At 38.6% G+C, this 18,310-nt stretch overlaps 1 protein-coding gene across 3 annotated transcripts in view; it reads right to left on the reverse strand.

Moving 5' to 3' along the window:
• LOC133635361 (carboxyl-terminal PDZ ligand of neuronal nitric oxide synthase protein-like) overlaps positions 1–18,310 on the reverse strand; it is a 264,836-nt gene that overhangs the window by 162,167 nt on the left and 84,359 nt on the right. For all 3 annotated transcript variants that reach the window (XM_062028500.1, XM_062028499.1, XM_062028502.1), the window contains exons 3-4: positions 12,979–13,071; positions 6,613–6,671 (exon numbers count right to left, since the gene is read on the reverse strand). In XM_062028500.1, coding sequence (XP_061884484.1) covers positions 6,613–6,671; positions 12,979–13,071 — 152 coding nt within the window. The remainder of the gene's footprint in view (positions 1–6,612; positions 6,672–12,978; positions 13,072–18,310) is intronic.

An 18,310-nucleotide genomic window follows, 5' to 3' on the forward strand; every position in this document is an offset into this window, starting at 1 on the left:
CAACAGCATGACCTCAAGTCACTTTTTATTGGTTATTTATTCTGTTCAGCGACATGACGAACAAAAGTTTTTAATCGCTACAAAGGAGATGTTCAGTAGTCCAGAACATAAACCCAAATATTTTTGAAAGTAGATTATTAGTAATGATAATATAAATATTACAACCTCTGCCAATGCAGAACAATAATACCAGACCATAAAAGTGCCACGACAGACGCATCTCTTTTCCTCTGCGTGATTTTCATGTCATGACGGCTACTTTGACCAGCGGTGGGTTTAATTATGCCTTGGATGAACTACCATGAACTTACCATGAATTGATTACATGGACCCCGACTTAAACAAGTTGAAAAACTTATTCGGGTGTTAGCATTTAGTGGTCAATAGTATGGAACATATACTGAACTGTGCAATCTATTAATAAAAGTTTCAATCAATCATCAAAACTGCCGGAGTCCCACATGCAGCACAGTGCCAGTGTTGGCGCTTGGAATTTTCAAAATGGGGTCCCAGGGACCCCATCAAATCATAAAAATGGGGTCCCACAGTACATTTTTGGGGTACCACATTTTTGTAAGCGTTTTGAAAACAAATGATAAATCTATGCATTATCCTGTTGTATCTCACATTCTATATTTTGTTTTGGAAAAAGGTTGTCATAAACATTACTTAATTCATCAAAAAAATGTGTATGCGTACGTAAATTTATTCAGTTATAAACATTCATTTACTTTCTTCTTTCCTTCATGGATCTAAACTTTACCGCTGCCGGTAGTTTTTTCTATATTTTTATTTAATAGGTTGTAGGTTAATTTTTTTCAGTATAAAAGTGTAAAAAGTTTTTTGCTTCGGTCATGAAATGATGATAATCGTGTGCCAGGGCATACATACATTATTTATTTAACGCTTAAATATCTAGAGTCTACATCAACCCTCATTTGTAAGTTTTGGTTGTTTTTTTTTATGTTGTTTTTTTGTTTGTTTGTTTTCTGCCCTTTTTGTGAAAGAAAACGTATGTTTTTTTATGGCAAACACACAAAATATGCCAAATCTTCCACAAAAATTTTTTTTTAGAGTGGAATATTTGATGTGAAGTAATCGGAGCCTTGGATAGGTCAATAATTCTTAAAAAAAACATTGATTTTGATTCAATATTATGTTTTGAGCAATGACAGTTTAAAAAAAAAAAAGCTTTGTTTTATTAGTCAACATTGAAACTAAATTACATTTCACCTGTAGGATTTTTTATTCCACTTTTGTTATGTTTTTGTTTATTTTAATGATATTAAAATATAATAAAAAATTTTATTTGATTAGTCAATCGATAAAAAGCAGAGCCTGGCGATGCATGCACGTTTACCATAACGCACAGTCCGCATCTCTGCTTCAGTAACCAATGACGATGATGACGTCACTGTCAGCGATGCGAGCGACACCTGCTAACTTGTCAGCCAATTCTCCAAGAGACTCCTTTTGAACGCTCCTCACACAATAACACTTCAAAAGGCACATATTTGCCCCGTTTGTTGACCTGCAAAGTATGTTTTTGGGGTTGAGGAGTCTGGTCGGGTGCTGGTTAGCTTGAAGCTAACAGCTAGCCTGTCTCCATCCTTGAACAATGTTGATCCAGCGGGAGATAAAAGTGAAGTTTCCATGGACTCACAAAGACTAAAACAAGTCATTTACTGGAGACATGGCACAGGATGAAGTTTAAAAGGTTGACTTTACACTCACCTTAGTGTTTACCATGAAGTCTTTCTTTCGACAGCCCCTGGCGGTAAAGTTGTCTGAGAGCAAACTGAGGCAGTATTGGTGATTGATAAAACTTTCGGCGAATCAAAATTTAAAGGCCTACAGAAACCCACTACTACCGACCACGCAGTCTGATAGTTTATACATCAATGATGAAATCTTAACATTGCAACACATGCCAATACGGCCGGGTTAGATTAGTAAAGTGCAATTTTAAATTTCCCGCGAAATATCCTGTTAAAAACGTCTCGGTATGATGACGTTTGCGCGTGACGTCACGGATTGTAGTGGACATTTTGGGACACCAGCTATTAAGTCGCCTGTTTTCATCGCAAAATTCCACAGTATTCTGGACATCTGTGTTGGTGAATCTTTTGCAATTTGTTTAATGAACAATGGAGATAGCAAAGAAGAAAGCTGTAGGTGGGAAGCGGTGTATTAGCGGCCGGCTGCAGCAACACAAACACGTAGCGGCTACGTCGTAGCCGGTGTTTCATTGTTTACATTCCCGAACGATGACAGTCAAGCTTTACCATTGGCCTGTGGAGAACTGGGACAACATAGACTCTTACCAGGAGGACTTTGAGTTGGATATGCATGCTTGTGGAGATGGGACAACAGAGACGCTTGCCAGGAGAACTTTGAGTTGGATACGCGGTACTGTGAGTACGCAGCTGCGGCTTCCAAAAATTCGATCGCTTGCCCGTCCGTGCGTGCCGCTATGTGCATGTCACGTACGTAACTTTGGGGAAATATATGTGCTGTATGAACTTTGGGGAGGTGAACGGTACTTTGGGCTGTGGGATTGAGTGTGTTGTGCGGGTGTGTGATTTGTATTGGCGGGTTATATGGACGAGAGGGGGGAGGTGTTTGTTATGCGGGATTAATTTGTGGCATATTAAATATAAGCCTGGTTGTGTTGTGGCTAATAGAGTATATATATGTCTTGTGTTTATTTACTGTTTTAGTCATTCCCAGCTGAATATCAGGTCACCCCCGCCTCTGACAGCATCTTCCCTATCTGAATCGCTTCCACTGCCCTCTAGTCCTTCACTCTCACTTTCCTCATCCACGAATCTTTCATCCTCGCTCAAATTAATGGGGAAATCGTCGCTTTCTCGGTCCGAATCGCTCTCGCTGCTTGTGGCCATGATTGTAAACAATGTGCAGATGTGAGGAGCTCCACAACCTGCGACGTCACGCTACTTCCGGTACAGGCAAGGCTTTTTTATCAGCGACCAAAAGTTGCGAACTTTATCGTCGATGTTCTCTACTAAATCCTTTCAGCAAAAATATGGCAATATCGCGAAATGATCTGCTCACTGCTCCCCTCACTGCTCCCCTCACCTCCCAAGGGGTGAACAAGGGGATGGGTCAAATGCAGAGGACACATTTCATTGGTACTTTAACTTTACTTTAACTTTAAGTATGACACAGAGAATGGATCTGCTATCCCTGTTTAAATAAGAAAATCTCATTTCAGTAGGCCTTTAAGAAATTGTACAGGAAAGTTCATTACTTTGAAGACGATCAATAAAAACGCAATAAACAGGGACGGAAATTTGCCCCGTCAAATATAAACAAAACAAAATACTGGCGGAATCGAGGAAAAAAAAAAAAAAAAAAATTAGAGATGTCCGATAATATCGGACTGCCGATATTATCGGCTGATAAATCCTTTAAAATGTGATACCGGAAATTATCGGTATCGGTTTCAAAAAGTAAAATTTATGACTTTTTAAAACGCCGCTGTACGGAGTGCGTAGGGAGAAGTACAGAGCGCCAATAAACCTTAAAGGCACTGCCTTTGCGTGCCGGCCCAATTACATAATATCTATGGCTTTTCACACACACAAGTGAATGCAAGCATACTTGGTCAACAGCCATACAGGTCACACTGAGGGTGGCTGTATAAACAACTTTAACACTGTTACAAATATGCGCCACACTGTGAACCCACACCAAACAAGAATGACAAACACATTTCGGGAGAACATCCGCACCGTAACACAACATAAACACAACAGAACAAATACCCAGAACCCCTTGCAGCACTAACTCTTCCGGGACGCTACAATATACACCCCCCGCTACCGAAACCGCCACGGAACAGCATCGCTATCCAGAGTCCAGCAATCCCTTCTGCCATTCTGTTGCGGCTCCACCGTGCAGCAAAATAGCGCAGAGATCTCGCAAATCTGCGCGTAATTGCGTGATAAGTGAAGTTTTAATAAAGTGAACCACAAACAGTTTATTCTGTCCTTCTAAAGGAGCAGAAGCAAATAAACTCGGTCCTACCATTAGTAACAGGTGCTTAGTAACACTGACAACAGTTTTTTCCTTGATAAACAACTTTATTATTTTGTAGCAATCAACAATAAAATGATAACATCATCCCTGGCAAACGTATCACAACCATAGACATCATATATGTATTGTTTAACTGTATCTAACATTTCAATATCATTTTTATAAGTCAGAAAAGACAAAATTAATCATAAGTCCCCTTTAAACTTTATTTGGGTATAAAAATGCTACTCTTTCATAATATATACAGTACAGGCCAAAAGTTTGGACACACCTTCTCATTAAATGTGTTTTCTTTATTTTCATGACTGTAGATTGTCACTGAAGGCATCAAATCTATGAATGAACACATGTGGAGTTATGTACTTCACAAAAAAAGGTGAAATATCTGAAAACATGTTTTATATTCTAGTTTTCTTCAAAATAGCCACCCTTTGCTCTGATTACTTTTTTGCACTGTTGGCATTCTCTCCATGAGCTTCAAGAGGTAGTCACCTGAAATGGTTTTCACTTCACAGTTGTGCTTGAAGCTCATCGAGAGAACGACAAGAGTATGCAAAGCAGTAATCAGAGCAAAGGGTGGCTATTTTGAAGAAACTAGAATATAAAATATGTTTTCAGTTATTTCACCATAATCTATGCAAAATGTTAACCAAAGAACCACCATTACCGTATTTTTTGGAGTATAAGTCGCACCGGCCGAAAATGCATAGTAAAGCAGGAAAAAAACATATATAAGTCGCATTTTTGGGGGAAATTTATTTGATAAAACCCAACACCAAGAATAGACATTTGAAAGGCAATTTAAAATAAATAAAGAATAGTGAACAACAGGCTGAATAAGTGTACGTTATATGACGCATAAATAACCAACTGAGAACGTGCCTGGTATGTTAACGTAACGTATTATGGTAAGAGTCATTCAAATAACTATAACATATAGAACATGCTATACGTTTACCAAACAATCTGTCACTCCTAATCACTAAATACCATGAAATCTTATACGTCTAGTCCAGTGGTTCTTAACCTGGGTTCGATCGAACCCTAGGGGTTCGGTGAGTCGGCCTCAAGGGTTCGGCGGAGCCTCCGCCGCGAAGGTCAAGACACACCCGACTCATCGTGTAAATAAAAACTTCTCTCTATCGGCGTATTATGGATACGGCAACAGCAGAAGTCAGACTGATTTGCAGGTGTGTAATTTGTTGTGAGTTCATGCACTGTGTTGGTTTTGTTCTTTGAACAAGGTGATGTTCATGCACGGTTCATTTTGTGCACCAGTAAAAAAACATAACTTTGTCTTGAATTTGAAAAAAACGTAACATTTTATTTTCCACTAAAGAAGGGTTCGGTGAATGTGCATATGAAACTGGTGGGGTTCGGTACCTCCAACAAGGTTAAGATCCACTGGTCTAGTCTCTTACGTGAATGAGCTAAATAATATTATTTGATATTTTACGGTAATGTATAAATCATTTCACACATAAGTCGCTCCTGAGTATAAGTCGCACCCCTGGCCAAACTATTAAAAAAACTGCGACTTATAGTCCAAAAAATACGGTATATGTTATTTAGATTACAAGGAAGTGTTTTAAAGGTAAAAAAAAAATAAAAATCATAATTTGACCCTGTTACGGAAGCAGACAAAACAGAGAAACTAACAAACAAGTGGATAGGGAAAGACTCCAAACAATAACATTGTTTCACTCAGCTAATGTACGCCATGCTCTCTGGCTAATGGAACAAGAGTGCAAGGTAATATCTAAATATTGAGGAATGAACAGTAAATAAACATGAATTCACCACGTGGACCAAACAAACCAAATGTAATGTATGAACTGTTAGTGCCTCTATTACAATTTGGGCCAGTGTTGCAGTAATTCACTGCCTTGTGTAAATTTCAAAGTATTGGAAATGTGTCAAGCAGCCAGTAAGCCATATTAATAGCGCCTGCTAATCTAATTAAAGCAAATACGATGTTATAGACCTCTTACAGGTCCTAATCTTTAAATCAACAAGCATTTTCCAGGCATACAGGGTACAGGGGAATTAAGTTCCACAAATAAGTCTGTTTTTTAACACGGCTTGTACGCACCTAGTCTGCCATAGAATAAGAAGAGAATAAGAAGACGTAGCAGAATCAGCGTTGGTGACTTTGTCACTACTTTAAGCAAGTATTCAGACACCCCTGGATACCAGGAGGGCAAAGGTAAATATATTCATATTCATATTCAGTGAAATGTTTCTTGCATCATGCATTAACTTGGTAATCAGATACAAAGGACCACGGAAGGCAGAAATTATGCAAATTATAAGAGGTCATCTACAAAAGGGTGTTAATACATAAATATAAACACACAACAGACAGAGTGACTCATGATCAACAATGCCCTGAAATATTATGTGTAGTATACCTTTTAGAATTTTTAAAAGTGAAATTAAATTAATTATCTGCTGCATATTTGCAGTATGCCAGTAGACTGCCAAATTCTTAAAAAAAATAAATATATATATATATATATATATATAAGAGGAGGGTTTATGGTAGCTTACCTGTAAATGGGGTCTTGCATCACCATCATTTTATTTTCATCCCACATCCACTCTTTCTTCTGTACATAAAAAAAGATTTAAAAAAACAATTACTGCAATTAACATTACAAAAAAATGGGAAATCAAAACATAAATTGGGATTATAGTGACTGGAAAATACATTGAGATATACAAACCCCGTTTCCATATGAGTTGGGAAATTGTGTTAGATGTAAATATAAACGGAATACAATGATTTGCAAATCCTTTTCAACAAGTATTCAATTGAATGCACTACAAAGACAAGATATTTGATGTTCAAACTCATAAACTTTATTTTTTTTTTGCAAATAATAATTAACTTAGAATTTCATGGCTGCAACACGTGCCAAAGTAGTTGGGAAAGGGCATGTTCACCACTGTGTTACATGGCCTTTCCTTTTAACAACACTCAGTAAACGTTTGGGAACTGAGGAGACACATTTTTTAAGCTTCTCAGGTGGAATTATTTCCCATTCTTGCTTAAAGTACAGCTTAAGTTGTTCAACAGTCCGGGGGTCTCCGTTGTGCTATTTTAGGCTTCATAATGCGCCACACATTTTCAATGGGAGACAGGTCTGGACTACAGGCAGGCCAGTCTAGTACCCGCACTCTTTTACTATGAAGCCACGTTGATGTAACACGTGGCTTGGCATTGTCTTGCTGAAATAAGCAGGGGCGTCCATGGTAACGTTGCTTGGATGGCAACATATATTGCTCCAAAACCTGTATGTACCTTTCAGCATTAATGGCGCCTTCACAGATGTGTAAGTTACCCATGTCTTGGGCACTAATACACCCCCATACCATCACAGATGCTGGCATTTCAACTTTGCGCCTATAACAATCCGGATGGTTCTTTTCCTCTTTGGTCCGGAAGACACAACGTCCACAGTTTCCAAAAACAATTTGAAATGTGGACTCGTCAGACCACAGAACACTTTTCCACTTTGTATCAGTCCATCTTAGATGAGCTCAGGCCCAGCGAAGTCGACTGCGTTTCTGGGTGTTGTTGATAAACGGTTTTCGCCTTGCATAGGAGAGTTTTAACTTGCACTTACAGATGTAGCGACCAACTGTAGTTACTGACAGTGGGTTTCTGAAGTTTTCCTGAGCCCATGTAGTGATATCCTTTACACACTGAAGTCGCTTGTTGATGCAGTACAGCCTGAGGGATCGAAGGTCACAGGCTTAGCTGCTTACGTGCATTAATTTCTCCAGATTCTCTGAACCCTTTGATGATATTACGGACCGTAGATGGTGAAATCCCTAAATTCCTTGCAATAGCTGGTTGAGAAACGTTTTTCTTAAACTGTTCAACAATTTGCTCACGTATTTGTTGACAAAGTGGTGACTCTCGCCCCATCCTTGTTTGTGAATGACTGAGCATTTCATGGAATCTACTTTTATACCCAATCATGGCACCCACCTGTTCCCAATTTGCCTGTTCACCTGTGGGATGTTCCAAATAAGTGTTTGATGAGCATTCCTCAACTTTATCAGTATTTATTGCCACCTTTCCCAACTTCTTTGTCACGTGTTGCTGGCATCAAATTCTAAAGTTAATGATTATTTGCAAAAAAAAAAAAAGTTTATCAGTTTGAACATCAAATATGTTGTCTTTGTAGCATATTCAACTGAATATGGGTTGAAAATTATTTGCAAATCATTGTATTCTGTTTATATTTACATCTAACACAATTTCCCAACTCATATGGAAACGGGGTTTGTACAACAGTCATATTTTAATTATTCTAAATTCGAGATGCCTGTGGCCTTCTAGATTCATGAAAACTAATGGCTTGTTATGCCTCGCTGGAACTTTAAATTAATAATAATTCCAAATATTGACACATTGTGTCAGCCTAAGCAGTGCAATGACATATGCACGCAAACTCGCACACTGACTGCCCTTGTCTGTCTGCCCCCATGGGAGAGTTTAATGTCACAATAAAATGTCAACACATAGGCACAAAGGAATTTATTTATATTGATTCCTATCTCCTCGGAGCTTTGTTCACTCAACATTTCAATCACTTCTATCTTTGGTCTATGATTGATTATGTGCTCAGACTTGGAGATTAATTGTTGACCACCGCATGACATTTTGGCTGCCAGAGTGATATCAAACAGGACAATAAAACACACAAATATAAACCACGGTTCTATAAACATTTGGCCAGAGAACCTGACATTGAGCCTTGAGTATTACAAACCTGCACCCTGGCTGAGCGTGCATCAAAACAACACATCACTTATTATTAAGGGTGTAACGGTACGTGTATTTGTATTGAACCGTTTCGGTACGGGGGGTTTCGGTTCGGTTCGGAGGTGTACCGAACGAGTTTCCACACGAACATGTTAAGTAGCGCTCTGCACGGACGGACATAAGTAGCGTACCGCACGTTGTGTAAACAATGCACAACACACGGCATGCTGGTGTAACGCAGATGTCAAATACATACTTTTGCGGAGACTATTAGGCTCTTGTCACGTGACTAGGGAGAGCGCGCAGCTCACGTGACCGCCGCGGTCCAATCAGCTGTGCTTATAAGCCGGTAGCAGGAAGTGGCCAGTAGACAGTAGTGTCTATAGTAGTAGACAGGACGTGAGCGGAAACAGATTGTATTTCTGCTCGAGGTAGGTTTTTATTCTCCTTTTCACTCGAAATATTGTGCTGACGGGATTCTAAACTAAATGCCTATTTGTTAACTTTATGGAGCGCCTGATTTTTTGTCATTAAGCTGTGTGTGATTGTAGAAGCGGAGTTGGTGAGTCCATGTTTATGAAAATATATTAGTCTTTCGTCCATTGTTGCATTGCAACAGTCTTTGTGGCATATTTCTCAATGGTCCATATACAAGGTCTATGACTTGAACCAATGATAACTATTGTGTATTGAATGTACTTTTGAATGTGTTTGATAATAAGCACGTTTAGTGCACTGACCGAATTGTATAGGTCATATTTATGCTGCTAATGGTTATTTTAGCACTTTATTGCATATTGTGATTCTGACATGTATATTGATTCATATTGTACAATATTGAGGAAAAAACTACAACCTATTCTGAATACTTTATAATGCAATTGGTGTTATTTAAAGGCCTACTGAAACCCACTACTACCGACCACGCAGTCTGATAGTTTATATATCAATGATGAAATCTTAACATTGCAACACATGCCAATACGGCCGGGTTAGATTAGTAAAGTGCAATTTTAAATTTCCCACGAAATATCCTGCTGAAAACGTCTCGGTATGATGACGTTTGCGCGTGACGTCACGGATTGTAGCGGACATTTTGGGACACCATTGTGGGCAGCTATTAAGTCGTCTGTTTTCATCGCAAAATTCCAGAGTATTCTGGACATCTGTGTTGGTGAATCTTTTACAATTTGTTTAATGAACAATGGAGATAGCAAAGAAGAAAGCTGTAGGTGGGAAGCGGTGTATTAGCGACCGGCTGCAGCAACACAAACACGTAGCGGCTACGTCGTAGCCGGTGTTTCATTGTTTACATTCCCGAACGATGACAGTCAAGCTTTACCATTGGCCTGTGGAGAACTGGGACAACATAGACTCTTACCAGGAGGACTTTAAGTTGGATACGCATGCTTGTGGAGATGGGACAACAGAGACTCTTGCCAGGAGGACTTTGAGTTGGATACGCGGTACCGTGAGTACGCAGCTTTGCGGCTTCCAAACATTCGATCGCTTGCCCGTACGTGCGTGCCGCTATGTGCATGTCACGTACGTAACTTTGGGGAAATATATGTGCTGTATGAACTTTGCGGAGGTGAACGGTACTTTGGGCTGTGGGATTGAGTGTGTTGTGCGGGTGTTTGATTTGTATTGGCGGGTTATATGGACGGGAGGGGGGAGGTGTTTGTTATGCGGGATTAATTTGTGGCATATTAAATATAAGCGTGGCTGTGTTGTGGCTAATAGAGTATATATATGTCTTGTGTTTATTTACTGTTTTAGTCATTCCCAGCTGAATATCAGGTCCCACCCGCCTCTCACAGCATCTTCCCTATCTGAATCGCTTCCACTGCCCTCTAGTCCTTCACTCTCACTTTCCTCATCTACGAATCTTTCATCCTTGCTCAAATTAATGGGGAAATCGTCGCTTTCTCGGTCCGAATCGCTCTCGCTGCTTGTGGCCATGATTGCAAACAGTGTGCAGATGTGAGGAGCTCTTCAACCTGTGAACGTCACGCTATTTCCGGTACAGGCAAGGCTTTTTTTATCAGCGACCAAAAGTTGCAAACTTTATCGTCGATGTTCTCTACTAAATCCTTTCAGCAAAAATATGGCAATATCGCGAAATGATCAAGTATGATACATAGAATGGACCTGCTATCCCCGTTTAAATAAGAAAATCTCATTTCAGTAGGCCTTTAATGAATGATTAATGATTTGTGTACACATAGATTTATAAGGATGGTCCTGGTTCTTACACAGGCCAGGCTTCTCTTTATGATGGCGAGTTAAGGGAAAAAAAGCATCTAGTCCAAGGATCGTTCTTGGGAGATTCCAGCCAGGAACCCCACCACCTGTTCTGTCTGGGCTGGTAGGAGGCTCTCGAGCCAACCCTCTACACATTTTCACCCTTAACCGCAGCACATGGACTGTACTGCTTTACTCTCCAAAACCTTTCTCCAAGAACTGTATTATCTGAGCTGAGATTTAAACAAGATCCAGAGACACTAAATAATTGAATTGGAACACACACAGAGCTATTTCTATTTTTGGGCAGAATTATTATAGTGTTCCCAACGTTTTCTGTCTTGCCTATGGTGAGGGCGGTTGCATTTTTCTCCGAACCCTCCTTCCCTGCTAGCTCTCTTCGTTTTTGTCCTGTCTGAACTTTTTTGAAGCCTCTTTCTTTGCGCTGTCCTCAAATCTAAACATCAAACATGGGTATGATCTGCTGGACTCTCGATGCAATTGACAAAGTCTTTTCGACAAGGAAAAGAGGTTCGGGGGAGCCTGGCTGCCCTGATGGAACCATTGCTGCGGGGTACGTGAGAGACTCCTGGGATGAATGGATAATCATGTGCCTCTCGGTCCTTTCCATCGAGGACGTGGAAGACATCTAGCTATTTGGAACCGTGATCGCGGGGCACCTGCTGATTGGGCAGGGCATTGCTCTGGTGTATCGTCAAATTCGGAAGACGATGGCAGCCACTCAAGGAGCCCAACGGCTGTTCATTGCAATGGAAGGATTGGGCCGGGCTGTGGGTACACAGACTGTGGCATTTTCTGAACTGAATCGCAAGATGGATGACATCATGGAGAAGTTTGCTAAAAAGGAGAATTGAATTGAATTTGAGAGAAACCAGCATGGACAAATAGGATTTGACTCCCTCGAATGGCCTTGACGCTATCAGGAACAGGCTGTTCTGAAAAACACCCCCGAGGACACCTCAACGATGGACGTTTTTGACCTCCCTTTTTCTCAACAACACCTGGTGTCAAACTTTGAGATCGGCCCCAGTCCACAAAAACATTTCAACATCACACCCAAGTTAATTGGGCATACATGCACGCACCCGCCCCTTCCTCAACCAACGCCTTCACCACTGCTTAATTCCGGGGTTATGGATGGCTAGTAGCGCTTTATAGCAGCAGGCCGGCCTCCAGGGCCCCAAATCCCCTCCCCCCCTCTGTTGCGAGTTGTTATGATTATATGTAACATGTTTATGTATGCTATGCTATGTGAGGTTTTTTCCCTTGGACTCAGTCTGGACCCCCTCCCGATGGTCCAGCCTTAGACTAATATTTTTTACTCTTCCCCCCTTTCCCAATATCACCTTTTTCCCACCTTTTTTAAGGAGCGCCGTAAGTGGCTGATCCGTTGGCGGTCCCGTCTTGTCTCCCTGTAACGTATGTCTGCTCTTAGTGGGACTGTGCCGAAAATGTAATTTCAGTTCTTATGTGACTTGTACATGTTAAAGAATGGACAATAATAAAGCATTTTGAATCTTGATAAAGTCATAGTTTACAAATTTGGTAAATAAATAACCAAAAAATGTATATTATGTTGTTTTCTTACTGTACCGAAAATGAACAGAACGTGACCTCTAAAACGAGGTACGTACCGAACCGAAATTTTTGGGTACTGTTACACCCTTACTAATTATAGAAATTTAATACGGGATACAATTATAGAACTGCATAATGACTTTCATATGAACCCTTGAATTTTAGCATGGTGTTGCCTCTACTTGCTGTGCAGAAATAACCTCCACACAAACTGGAATGGAAAAGTTCGGACAGCACAAACGGTACCTATCTAAACAAAACAACACAGAGCGAGAACAACACAAAAGTTCACTCACTTTTTTCTTTTTTCTTATGGTGACTTTAACTCCCTCAGCAGACACCATGATGCTGACCTTTTTCTTTTTGATGTTTTTCACCTTGAACTCATACTGGAAAAAAGAGAAGAAACAGAGATTACCATTTATTATTGCATCACTTGAAACCAAGGACATGAAAAAAAGCTACAAGCAGAGGTCATTGCTATGATGCAGTTTATGACAGAATTGCAGTAGAATGCAACTGACTAAAACAGAAATAATCTTGTTTTCAATGTAACCGTGTGGGTGGATGAGTTGAACATGGGTTCAGAAAGTTAAACTGAAAAAAAAAAATATGCAAGTGATATAAGTCATATATGTCGGTGAAAGCAAAGAAGAAAGCTGGTAATATATATTACTAATGCAGTCACAAAGGTTGGTTAACCGTTAGGGATTAAGATAAGGGAGCACCAAACAACATCAGGGGATTTTAAAAAATACCTTTATTACGTGTATCTATTGCTGCGGGTCAAAGGGACATTAACGGCTCAGAGGAGCATCAACATTTGCATTCGAAAAATGGGAACTCTGCCGGTAAAATAGGTAAATATATGGGATTTTTAGAAAAAAGGCCCAGGGTTGGGTGTTCCAATCGTTCAAATAGAGAGATAGGAAAGAGCTTTCATAAAGTCCCGAAATAAGTCGTTCATAAAGGTAATAAAGTCAGGGGAAAAAACTGAAAGTGCGTTGAAAGAAATATCACTTTCATCATCATTGTGGCATACAATTGTGTCTGCAGCCATCACTTTGTAAAATGTTTGTTTAAACATTTTATTTGTTTGAGAAACGTATTTAAGTTTCATCTTTACTATATTAGCAGAGGATAACGTCATGTTATAAGTCCAAATAATAAATATTGAAATTGTTGGTGCAATCCACCATATTTTCGTTGTCGATTTTCATAGCAGAAACTAAAAGCTTAGTTGTTGTTAGAGATGTCCAATAATATCGGACTGCAGATATTATCGGCCGATAAATGCTTTAAAATGTAATATCGGAAATTATCGGTATCGGTTTCAAAATTATCGGTATCAGTTTCAAAAAGTAAAATGTATGACTTTTTAAAACGCTGCTGTGTACACAGACGCAGGAAGAGGTACAGAGCGCCAATAAACCTTAAAGGCACTTCCTTTGCGTGCCGGCCCAGTAACATAATATCTGCGGCTTTTCACACACACAAGTGAATGCAAGGCATACTTGGTCAACAGCCATACAGGTCACACTGAGGGTGTCCGTATAAACAACTTAAACACTGTTACAAATATGCGCCACAATGTGAACCCACACCAAACAAGAATGACAAACACATTTCGGGAGAACATCCGCACCGTAACACAACATAAACACAACAGAACAAATACCCAGAACCCCTTGCAGCACTAACTCTTCCAGGATGCTACAATATACACCCCCCACTACCCCCTAAAACCCTGCCCAAGCCCCCCCCAACCCCAGCCCCCTCCCACCTCAACCTCCTTATGCTCTCTCAGGGAGAGCATGTCCCAAATTCCAAGCTGCTGTTTTGAGGCATGTTAAAAAAAATAATGCACTTTGTGACTTCAATAATAAATATGGCAGCGCCATGTTGGCATTTTTTTCCATAACTTGAGTTCATTTATTTTGGAAAACCTTGTTACATTGTTTAATGCATCCAGCGGGGCATCACAACAAAATTAGGCATAATAATGTGTTAATTCCACGACTGTATATATCGGTATCGGTTGATATCGGAATCGGTAATTAAGAGTTGGACAATGTCGGTATATCGGATATCGACAAAAAAGCCATTATCGGACATCTCTAGTTGTTGTTTTGCAGGAAAGCAAAGTCCTTTATTCGACACAGATGACCACATTTTTAAGTCTTTAGTGCTATTTGTTAGCTTCAAGAAAATAGCCTTAATAGTATTAATAAACTTTATGAATAAATCTCTTGTAGGCTCAACTGAATCTTGATACTGTAAACCAACATTGCTGAACAACAGGACATTTATAGCTAACTTATGAGACATAATATGAACTTCACACCATAAAAAAGGACTGCAGACATAAATTGTAGATGGGACTAATATTCGTAGCAGGAAATCAACTGCAAACAAACGTATCCTTTTTCTCATAAGTGTCACAATCACAGCAGCACAGCACTCATAAGGTCGATCAAATACGCTAATTAGCGATGCCCGAATAAATCCGACATTGTTTTTCACGGACTAATGCTGAATTTGTGGACCTCCAAATGTAAAGACATGCTGTGCCTCCAATCTTGTCTTCTTTAAATTCTTGTAAGTGTCGAAGGAAGTGAGGTCGAGGCAAGCAGTAACGTTTTGATTTTGTGTGTAATCGATCATATTTTAAATATTTTTTTCATGATCGCTTATATATTTGCCAAAACCTTTCAGAATATGCCCAAGTCTGCACTGATGCAGGTAAATAAACAGTAGCCTAAGGACTTTATAATAATAGATTATATTTGTAAAAATCACTTTACATTGAGTAAACAACCTCAAAGTGCTACAGTGTATTGAAAAAAATAAATAAAAAGATAATAAAAAATACATGAAAATAAAAGCTAGAACAGCCAAAAAGCTAGAAATAGTATGCATATATCTAAAAACAGGCTTTTTTAAAAGAAGAGTTTTTAAGCCTTTTTTAAAAACATTCACAGTCTGTGGTGCCTTCAGGTGGTCAGGGAGAGCGTTCCACAGACTGGGAGCGGCGGAGCAGAAAGCCCGGTCCCCCATTGTTCGAAGCTTTATCCTCGGAGGTTGGAGGAGGTTAGCCTGTTATACCATCGCCTGAACCCCGGAAATGCCTATAGGTCACGTGATCGCAACCCAGCAATAGGATAGGACCTGATTCCATGTATTGTCATTACACATAAATGAAGACTACTTCAGATATAATTGTGATCAATTTCAGGTCGATTTTCTGAATAATCCTATAAAACGAATTAATGTATTCCATCATCTTCATCAATTGGGTCTCAAGTAATCTCTGCAGGAGACTCATCTTAAACCTTCATTTTTTGTCCTGTCCAGCTACTCAGGCAAATCCTATTATTGATGTAGATGCCCATATCTGCTGTACAGATTTACTTTACAAAAGAGCAGTGTGGGATACTTCTCTTATTGCCTTATTTGTATTTGACATTATTAAATGTATTTATTTAATAATTGGCACAGCCGGACCGGAGCAGGAGTGGATAGAAAAAAGAAAAAAAAGGAAGACAGACGGGGAAATTTCGAGGACAAGACGGGAATAAAACAGAGAGACAACACCAACAAAAACAAAAACAACAGAGCAGCATCAGCAAATACGATATGTAAAAATATGATACAAAAAATGACAACAGAGAAGCAGTCAGTAAAGGAAATACTAATAACAGAAATGACAATGAACATTCTTGCACTACAAATGGAGCAATACAAATACCAGTAGAAATAGCCTCTATTGATAATAAATGATAAGAATATTTACCTCTATTATCAACAGTACAGTTGTTTCAAATGCAACAATACATATATGTAATGATAACTTCAAAGCAGATAAATGGAGGGGAAGAAAGAGAAGCGAACAATATTAACCTTGGAGATTGTTAAAGTACAAATAGGTTCAACTATATCAGTGTGCTGTGTTTTACCCAGTTTTCCATGGAGGGACAACGTTAATAAATGTTTGATGACTTGTGTATTTATGCATGAGTGTATGTATTCATATGTGCTTGTGTGTGTACAGTGTGTGTATATGTATATCTGCACAGTGAATGTGCGTGTGGATGTATGTATATATCAGAATCAAAATCCCTTTATTGTCATTGTATGGAAACGAAATTGGACAGCAATCCAGCTCAATGCTTTTAAAACAAACCTACATAAAATAGTCTTAAGACAACATTCAATAATAAAACAATCAAAAATGTAAAAACATAATAAAATGTTAAAAACATATTGCACAGCAGATCTCTATCAGAGGTAAGCAAGTAATAAAGTGGTGAGTGTTCAGGTAAGTGCAGAGTTTAGGGCATTAACAGCTCTAGGATAGAAACTGTTTTTCAGTCTATTTGTCCTTGCTTTGATGCTCTTATAGCGCCTCCCTGAGGGCAAGAGTTCAAGCCAGTGGTGACCTGGGTGGGATGAGTCCCTGAGGATGCTGTTTGCTCTCCTGTTGCAGTGTCTCTTATACAGGTCCTCTAGAGATGTAAGAGGACATGCAGTGATCCTCTGGGCCGCGTTTATGACGCCCTGTAATATACAGTATATACTGTATTTGTATTAGGACTGTGTATCTTTGGGTGTCCCACGATTCGATTCAATATCGATTCTTGGGGTCACGATTCGATTCAAAATCGATTTTTTTTTTCAATTCAACACGATTCTCGATTGAAAAAATTATCTTTTTTCCCGATTCAAAAGGATTCTTTATTCATTCAATACATAGGATTTCAGCAGGATCTACCCCAGTCTGCTGACATGCAAGCAGAGTAGTAGATTTTTGTAAAAAGCTTTTGTAATTGTAAAGGACAATGTTTTATCAACTGATTGCAATAATGTAATTTTTTTTAAACTATTAAATGAACCAAAAATATGACTTATTTTATCTTTGTGAAAATATTGGACACAGTGTGTTGTCAAGCTTATGAGATGCGATGCAAGTGTATAAGCCACTCTGACACTATTGTTCTTTTTTTATTTTTTATAAATGTCTAATGATAATGTCAATGAGGGATTTTTAATCACTGCTATGTTGAAATTGTAACTAATATTGATACTGTTGTTGATAATATTCATTTTTGTTTCACTACTTTTGGTTTGTTCTGTGTCGTGTTTGTGTCTCCTCTCAATTGCTCTGTTTATTGCAGTTCTGAGTGTTGCTGGGTCGGGTTTGGTTTTGGAATTGGATTGCATTGTTATGGTATTGCTGTGTATTGTTTTGTTGGATTGATTAATTAAAAAAAAACAAAAAACGATTTTTTAAAAATGAGAATCGACTCTGAATCGCACAACGTGAGAATCGTGATTCGAATTCGAATCGATTTTTCCCACACCCCTAATATATATATATATATATATATATATATATATATATATATATATATATATATATATATATATATATATATATATATATATATATATATGTATAAAAAAAATTACATATATATATATATATATATAAAAATAAATATGATAATATTTTTATATATATATATATATATATATATATATATATATATATATATATATATATATATATATATATATATATACACACATACCTATATATATACATATATATATACATATATACATACG

Source organism: Entelurus aequoreus, linkage group LG19 (genome assembly GCF_033978785.1).
Source record: "Entelurus aequoreus isolate RoL-2023_Sb linkage group LG19, RoL_Eaeq_v1.1, whole genome shotgun sequence".
In the NCBI taxonomy this organism is placed as follows: Eukaryota; Metazoa; Chordata; class Actinopteri; order Syngnathiformes; family Syngnathidae; genus Entelurus; species Entelurus aequoreus.